Source organism: Rhinoraja longicauda, chromosome 19 (genome assembly GCF_053455715.1).
Source record: "Rhinoraja longicauda isolate Sanriku21f chromosome 19, sRhiLon1.1, whole genome shotgun sequence".
Taxonomy (NCBI): Eukaryota; Metazoa; Chordata; class Chondrichthyes; order Rajiformes; family Arhynchobatidae; genus Rhinoraja; species Rhinoraja longicauda.
The window spans coordinates 8,647,128-8,655,694 of NC_135971.1; the positions used below are offsets into that span (position 1 = coordinate 8,647,128).

At 46.7% G+C, this 8,567-nt stretch overlaps 1 protein-coding gene across 1 annotated transcript; it reads left to right on the forward strand.

Annotated features, from left to right (window-relative positions):
• Positions 1-244: 244 nt before the first annotated feature.
• Positions 245-8,202, forward strand: LOC144602623 (zinc-binding protein A33-like). Its single transcript, XM_078415753.1, has 6 exons — positions 245-358; positions 436-531; positions 4,255-4,488; positions 5,147-5,169; positions 5,262-5,380; positions 7,466-8,202. The coding sequence occupies exons 1-6, from the start codon at positions 245-247 to the stop codon at positions 7,996-7,998; spliced, it is 1,119 nt and encodes a 372-aa protein (XP_078271879.1). The 3' UTR covers positions 7,999-8,202.
• The last annotated feature ends 365 nt before the right edge of the window (positions 8,203-8,567 follow it).

Sequence of the window (8,567 nt, forward strand, 5' to 3'; positions counted from 1 at the left end):
CTGCCTGGATTTCTTCACCGACCCAGTTATACTGGAGTGCGGGCACAACTTCTGCCGCTCCTGTATCTCACAGAGTTGGGGCAGGGAGGGGAGAAACTCTTGCCAGGAATGTAGAGAGGAGATTGCAGACCGCAGCCTCAGGGTAAATCGGGCCTTGGCGAGACTGTCTGAGAAAGCTCGAGCACTGAGCCTGAATCGGACAGAGAAGGGAAGTAAACTTTTCTGCGAGGAACATCAGGAAGAAATGAAGCTGTTTTGTGAAAATGACAAGAAACTGGTCTGTCTGGTTTGTCGAGATGCGCTGGAACACAGAAACCACAGCTGCCAGCCGATTAAAGAAGCTGTGGACATCTACAAGGTTAATGCAAACAGATTTGTATCTTTATTTACCTTGTTGATTCATTGTTGTCTAACGCCTTTATTCTTTGATCCCAGGCTCGGGTAAAATCGGCCATAGAATCTGTCACGAAAAATAAATCTGATATCGAAGAAATAAAACAACAACAACTACGAAAGATTTCCGGAGTTTGGGTGAGGCCTTCCTGTCTGGAATTTTTATGCAGCGTTGCTCATTTTAATGTGTAGTGGACATGCTGGATCAATTGACTGCTGAAATTAGGTGCGTAGGAAGGAACTGCAGATGTTGGTTTAAACCGAAGATCATGATAAAAAGCTGGAGTGACTCAGCGGGACTGGCAGCATCTCTGGAGAGAAAGAATGGGTGACGTTTCGGGACAAGACCCTTCTTCAGACTGGTTAGGGATAAGGGAAACGTGGGGCATAGAGTAACATAGAAACATAGAAAATAGGTGCAGGAGTAGGCCATTCGGCCCTTCGAGCCTGCACCGCCATTCAATATGATCATGGCTGATCATCCAGCTCAGTAGCCTGTACCTGCCTTCTCTCCATACCCCCTGATCCCTTTAGCAAAAAGGGCCACATCTAACTCCCTCTTAAATATAGCCAATGAACTGGCCTCAACTACCTTCTGTGGCAGAGAATTCCACAGACTCACTACTCTGTGTGAAGAAATGTTTTCTCATCTCGGTCCTAAAAGACTTCCCCCTTATCCTTAAGCTGTGACCCCTGGTTCTGGACTCCCCCAACATTGGGAACAATCTTCCCGCATCTAGCCTCTCCAACCCCTTAAGAATTTTATATGTTTCTATAAGATCCCCCCTCAGTCTTCTAAATTCCAGCGAGTACAAGCCCAGTCTATCCAGTCTTTCCTCATATGTAAGTCCCGCCATCCCAGGGATCAATCTGGTGAACCTTCTCTGTACTCCCTCTAAGGCAAGAACGTCTTTCCTCAGGTTAGGAGACCAAAACTGCACACAATACTCCAGGTGCAGTCTCACCAAGGCCCTGTATAACTGCAGCAGAACCTCCCTGCTCCTAAACTCAAATCCTCTTGCTATGAATGCCAACATACCATTCGCTTTCTTCACTGCCTGCTGCACCTGCATGCTTGCTTTCAATGACCGGTGCACCATGACACCGGTCATTGAAAGCCGGTCACCATCTGCCATGCATTTGCCCACTCGCCTAATCGCCTAATCTATCCAAGTCACTCTGCAGCCTCCTAGCTTCCTCCTCGCAGCTAACACTGCCACCCAGCTTCTTGTCATCCGCAAACTTAGAGATGTTGCATTCAATTCCCTCGTCCAAATCATTAATATACACTGTAAATAACTGGGGTCCCAGCAATGAGCCTTGCGGTACCCCACTAGTCACTGCCTGCCATTCCGAAAAGGACCCGTTTATTCCTACTCTTTGCTTCCTGTCCGCCAACCAATTTTCTATCCACCTCAACACTGAACCCTCAATACCGTGTGCTTTATGTTCGTACACCAATCTCCTATGTGGGACCTTGTCGAAGGCCTTCGGAAAGTCCAGATATAACACATCGACTGGTTCTCCCTTATCCACTCTACTAGTTACATCCTCGAAAAATTCTATAAGATTCGTCAGACATGATTTGCCTTTGGTAAATCCATGCTGACTTTGTCCGATGATTTCACCACTTTCCAAATGTGATGCTATCACATCTTTAATAATTGACTCTAGCATTTTCCCCACTACCGATGTTAGGCTAACTGGTCTATAATTCCCCGTTTTCTCTCTCCGTCCCTTTTTAAAAAGTGGGGTTACATTAGCTACCCTCCAGTCCTCAGGAACTACTCCAGAATCTAAAGAGTTTTGAAAAATTATCACTAATGCATCCACTATTTCTGAGGCTACTTCCTTAAGCACTCTGGGATGCAGCCTATCTGGCCCTGGGGATTTATCTGCCTTTAATCCATTTAATTTACCTAACACCACTTCCCGACTAACCTGGATTTCCCTCAGTTCCTCCATCTCATTAGACCCCCGGTCCCCCGCTATTTCCGGCAGACGGTTTATGTCTTCCTTAGTGAAGACAGAACCAAAGTATTTGTTCAATTGGTCTGCCATCTCCTTGTTCCCTATGATCAATTCACCTGTTTCCGACTGCAAGGGACCTACATTTGCCTTAACTAATCTTTTTCTCTTGACATATCTATAAAAGCTTTTGCAGTCTGTTTTTATGTTCCTTGCCGGTTTTCCCTCATTATCTATTTTCCCTTTCCTAATTAAGCCCTTTGTCCTCCTCTGCTGGACTCTGAATTTCTCCCAGTCCTCTGGTATGCTACCTTTTCTGGCTAATCTGTATGCTTCATATTTTGTTTTAATACTATCCTTGATTTCCTTTGTTAGCCACGGATGCACTACCTTTCCTGGTTTGTTCTTTTGCCAAAGTGGGATGAACACTTGTTGTAATTCATCCATGCAACCTTTAAATGCCTTCCATTGCATGTCCACCGTCAACCCTTTCAGCATCAATCGCCAGTCTATCTTGGACAATTCACGCCTCATACCCTCAAAGTTACCTTTCTTTAAGTTCAGAACACTTGTTTCTGTATCGACTTTGTCACTTTCCATCCTAATGAAGAACTCCACCATATTATGATCACTCTTCCCCAAGGGGCCTCGCACAACAAGACTGCTAACTAACCCTTCCTCATTACTCAATACCCAGTCTAGAATGTCCTGTTCTCTCGTTGGTTCCTCGACATGTTGGTTTAGAAAACCATCTCTCAAACATTCCAAGAAATCCTCTTCCTCAGCACCCCTGCCAGTTCGGTTCACCCAATCTATATGTAGATTGAAGTCACCCATTATAACTGCTGCACCTTTAGTGCATGCATTTCTAATTTCCTGCTTGATGCCATCCCCAACCTCCCTACTGCTGTTAGGTGGCCTGTACACAACTCCCACTAGCGTTTTCTGCCCCTTAGTGTTTCGTAGCTCTACCCATATCGATTCCACTTCCTCCAAGCTAATGTTCTTCCTTTCCACTGCTTTAATCTCCTCTCTAACCAGTAATGCTACCCCACCTCCTTTTCCTTTCTGTCTATCCCGCCTGAATATAGAATATCCCTGGATGTTGAGCTCCCAGCCTTCGTCACCCTGGAGCCATGTCTCCGTAATCCCAACTATATCATAATCATTAATAACTATCTCCACATTTAATTCATCCACCGTATTACGTATACTCCTTGCATTGAGACACAAAGCCTTCAGGCTTGTTTCTACAACACTCTTACCCCTTATACGATTATGTTGAAAAGTGGCCCTTTTTGATTTTTGCCCTGGATTTGTCTGCCTGCCACTTTTACTTTTCACCTTGCTACCTGTTGCTTCTACCCTCATTTTACACCCCTCTGTCTCTCTGCTCCAGCTCCCATCCCCCTGCCACATTAGTTTAATGTGTCAGTAGACGATGATGCAGAGAAATAAAAAACAATGAATAAAAGATATGCAAACAAGTAACGACGATAAAGGAAACAGGCCATTGTTAGCTGTTCATGGGGTGAAAGGGAGAAGTTAGTGCGACTTGGGTGGGGGAGGGAGAGAGAGAGAGGGAATGCCGTGGCTACCGGAAGTGAGAGAAGTCAATATTACTGGGCTGAAAGCTGCCCAAGCGAAATATGAGATGCTGTTCCTCCAATTTTGCAATTAGCCTCCCTCTGACAATGGAGGAGACCTAGGACAGAAAGGTCAGTGTGGGAATGGGAAGGAGAATTACACTTCTTTGTTTCAGGAAAATGTGACAGAATTCGATTGATTTGATAATTCTGAGAACCGGACGCTGATGGGCTATATGGTCACTTATTCTGTTAGTAAACACAATGCAGAAATATATTAAGTTAATCTTCAGCATTCATTTGACAGGAAGAGTCACATACCCTTCAGTCCTATGTCACATCCCAGTTTGCTGAACTGCACCAGATTATCACTGAGAAAGAAAAGTACTTCCTCAAAGATATCCAAGAAGATGAGGAGCGGATTCTAAATCCAATGGAGAAAAATCTTCGGGAGATTCAAAAGAATTTAAATTCTATTCAGGAGGAACTCCTGTGCTTACAGGAACGGATGGAACAAAAAGACAGCGTGAAATTTCTAAAGGTAAGGAATTCTATTTAAATTTGCTTCTATAAATGTGCACCGTCACAAAATGGCGTCTGATATACTTGAAACAAATTCAACTATGTTGTCTATTGTCTATGCATCTGCAGTTCCTTCCTACACATCACTGACATCATATTCAATAGACAAGAGACAACAAGTGCTGAAGTAGACCATGCAGCCCTTCGAGCCAGCAACTCCATTCAATGTGATCATGGCTGATCATTCACAATCAGTACCCCGTTCCTGCCTTCTCCCCATACCCCCTGACTCCGCTATCCTTAAGAGCTCTATCTAACTCTCTCTTGAAAGCATCCAGAGAATTGGCCTGCACTGCCTTCTGAGGCAGAGAATTCCACAGATTCACAACTCTCTGACTGAAAACGTTTTTCCTCATCTCCGCTCTAAATGGCCTACCCCATATTCGGCCGAAACGCACAACCTGTCCAGACTATCCTGTCAGCATCGTGTAATTTTCAGAATAATTTTTATACTTCCTACATCGGTTCTATGTCTTCAATATCATTATTCTTCTCTGTGTGTCAGTGGGGGTGAGATTGGACAAATGGGAATTTTTAACACATAATGATCTGGGTGAAATTCGTGCTCTCAGTAGTTCCGTCTTGGTCAATTCAGTCTTGTGTTTTATTTATTTCAGGAGGAAGCTGTTCGCAAGCGAAGGTGGGGCATGTTCTTCACTGAAACTCTGCATGTAACATATTTCCTCATAAACATCAATGCACAATTTGTAATCAGCTATTTAATATTTGCAGGATTACTGATGAGGTGAATTCATTGTCAGTGACAGATGGTGCCATAACGGCTGTAAAATTGAACCACCTCTTTTTGTTGAAGACAGTGTTGACAGAAGCGTTTGACTCCTTTAAACAAGGTAAAACATATGGACTTATTTCACTTGGTTTGTGGGACACATTGATGTTTTTATGTGATGCAAAGATTGGTCAGGATAAAGCACTGAATGGTAATTGGAGTTTCATTCCTGCACCAACCCACTGACTGAGAAGGCTCACGCTCACATGGTCAGCTGGAGATGTTAGATCCTGGAACACAGGTAACACAGGAGCACGATACAACAAATACCCAGGCTGTTGGATGAAGCAATGCATCCTGACCCACCCACACCACAAAAACACGCTGATCTATGAGTTTGAATTCTACCACGGTAGTCAGGAAATTTGGGGGGATGGAGTAGGGGGGGGGGAAGGGGGGAGGGGAGGGTGGGTGGAGGGACTGGGGACGGGGATGGAGGGTTGGGAGAGGGAGAGGGGGGAGGAGAGGGTACTGCACCAATGCAGTAGAGATTTGGGCCCAACGGGTCCACTTAGTCTATTCTTCTTTAAAACTCCTTCCTCTCACTTTAAACCAATAACCTTGTTTTTGATACCATTAAGATGGGGAACTGAATCTGACTAACTACCCCCTCTCTGTCTCTCATAAACTTGTAATATAAGAAAATAACTGCAGATGCTGGTACAAATCGAAGGTATTTATACACAAAATGCTGGAGTAACTCAGCAGGTCAGGCAGCATCTCAGGAGAGAAGGAATGGGTGGCCTTTCGGGTCGAGACCCTTCTTCAGACTGATCTCAGGGGGGCGGGACAAAGGAAGGATATAGGTGGAGACAGGAAGATAGAGGGAGATCTGGGAAAGGGGAGGGGAAGAGAGGGCCAGAGGGACTATCTAAAGTTGGAGAAGTCAATGTTCATACCACTGGCCTGCAGGCTGTTCAGGCAAAATATGAGGTGCTGTTCCTCCAATTTCCGGTGGGCCTCACTATGGCACTGGAGGAGGCTCATGACAGAAAGGTCAGACTGGGAATGGGAGGGGGAGTTGAAGTGCTCGGCCACCGGGAGATCAGTTTGGCCAACACGGACCGAGCGCAGGTGTTGAGCGAAGCGATCGCCGAGCCTGCGTTTGGTTTCACCTATATAAATAAGTTGACATCTGGAGCAGCGGTTGTAATAGATGAGGTTGCAGGAGGTGCAGGCGAACCTCTGTCTCACCTGGAAAGACTGTTTGGGTCCTTGGATGGAGTTGAGGGGAGAGGTAAAGGTTGCATCTCATGCGGTTGCAGGGGAAAGTGCCCGGGGATGGGGTGGTTTGGGTAGGAAGGGACGAGTGGACCAGGGAGTTGCGGAGGGAACAGTCTCTGCGGAACGCAGAAAGGGGAGGGGATAGGAAGATATGGCCAGATATGGCGGATGATTTGTTGGATCCGCTGGCTGGTGGGGTGGAAGGTGAGAACGAGGGGGATTCTGTCCTTGTTACGAATGGGGGGAGGGGGAGCAAGAGCTGTGCTGCGGGATGTAGAAGAGACCCTAGTGAGAGCCTCATCTATAATGGAAGAGGGGAAGCCCCGTTTCCTGAAGAATGAGTCCTGAAGAAACTTCACCCATTACTTCTCTCCTGAGATGCTGCCTGACCTGCTGAGTTACTCCAGCATTTTGTGAATAAATACCTAAACTTGTAAAGTTCTCCCAGGTCTCCAAATCAGCATTATTCAAGTCCTCTAATGGAGGCAACATCCCGGTGAATCACCTTTGCACTCTCCAGCAGTCACGTCTTTCCTCATTTTTAATTACCTAGTAAACATTTAACTCCTTAACTGCCCCACCAATCTAGCCCCCATTTTCACCACCATAAGTAAAAGCACTCAATATCACGTCCGCACACCCATCCGCCCACCATTTCTCCTACCTCCTCTCTCCCAATTGCATCTGCTTGCCCACGACATACCACAACTCTCGCCTCTACCTCGGGAAAAAATATCCGGGAAGGATTTCTGTTGCCCATCTTACGTGGTAGGGGGAGGGGAAAGAAAACCCCGGGCAGGGTTTCAGTTGTCCGCCCGCCTGTGCCCGAGGCCGAGCGGCCTCTCCCCCGGTCCCGGGGCCGCGCTGCCCGAGTCTCCCCCCGACCCCCGGGGACTCTCTGATTCTCTGCTTCTCCCCCCAGCCTCCGTCACCCTGGATGTGGAAACAGCGAGTCCGTGGCTCGAGGTGTCTGAGGATCGGAAGAGGGTGAGATTTACCGGGGCCCGGAGGAGTCTCCCTGACACCGGGAAGAGGTTTACAGGCAGTGCGTGTGTGCTGGGATCGGAGGGATTCACATCGGGGAGACATTACTGGGAGGTGGTGGTGGCGTGGAGTCGGCGCTGGAGTCTGGGAGTCGCCGCAGAGTCTGTGGAGAGGCAGGGAGAGGACACACCGACCCCGGAGACTGGAGTCTGGAGCATCTGGCGGCGGAGTGATGAGTTTGAAGCAGTCACATCCCCTCTATTCCCTCTCCCCGTCCGTCCCATCCCCGGGAGGGTGGGAGTTTATCTCAGTTACGAGTCCGGGACAGTTTCATTTTACGATGCGGACACCAAGTCCCATCTCCACACCTTCACCGGGAATAAATTCACGGATAAACTTTATCCTTTCTTTGCGATCTGGGATGAAAACCACTGGCTGAGAATCTGCTCCGGTTCCGCTCCGTGTCAGTAATTAACAAATTCTATCAATCCTTCACCAGCACCTGGAATATAGTTAAATCACCTCGGTTCTTTTAGATGTTAAACAAGTCTGTTCCGGGAATCGATGACCATAAAACTCCTAGACTGCAGCCTGTGATGATAATAATAATAATAATTTCATTTAATTGTTCCACACCGTGGAAATTTACAGTGTTACTGCAGCAAAGTGGATAACAGGAGACATTCATTATAAATAAAAATAAAGACAAGGATAAATTGTCATCAGTTTACTGTGTATTCCTTTACTGTTACTGTTGACTCGTCTGTTGGGAGCAGTGCTGGTTGTGCAGTCTCGCAGCAGCGGGAAGGAAGGACCTCCGATATCTCTCCTTCAAGCAGTCTGTCACTGAAGGAGCTATTCAGTGCAGTGACTGTGTCCTGCATCTCGTTTAATATGTTTGATCCTGAAATGTCCTTGGAAATGGCCGAGGGAACCGTTGAGAGGGCATGTGGGATGTGCAATAAATGCAGGTCCTACAGATGTGCCCGGCGTGTAATTTCGCTCATGGGTTCAATTTATTTCCTTAAAACGATAGCTGG

Bases quoted from the DNA above. Each gene is read 5' to 3' on its own strand.
- LOC144602623 (XM_078415753.1), top strand. From the start codon at position 245: ATGAAGCTGTTTTGTGAAAATGACAAGAAACTGGTCTGTCTGGTTTGT. The intron at 359-435 runs GTTAATGCAAAC...CTTTGATCCCAG, and splicing joins AAGCTGTGGACATCTACAAG to GCTCGGGTAAAATCGGCCAT. The intron at 4,489-5,146 runs GTAAGGAATTCT...TATTTATTTCAG, and splicing joins ACAGCGTGAAATTTCTAAAG to GAGGAAGCTGTTCGCAAGCG.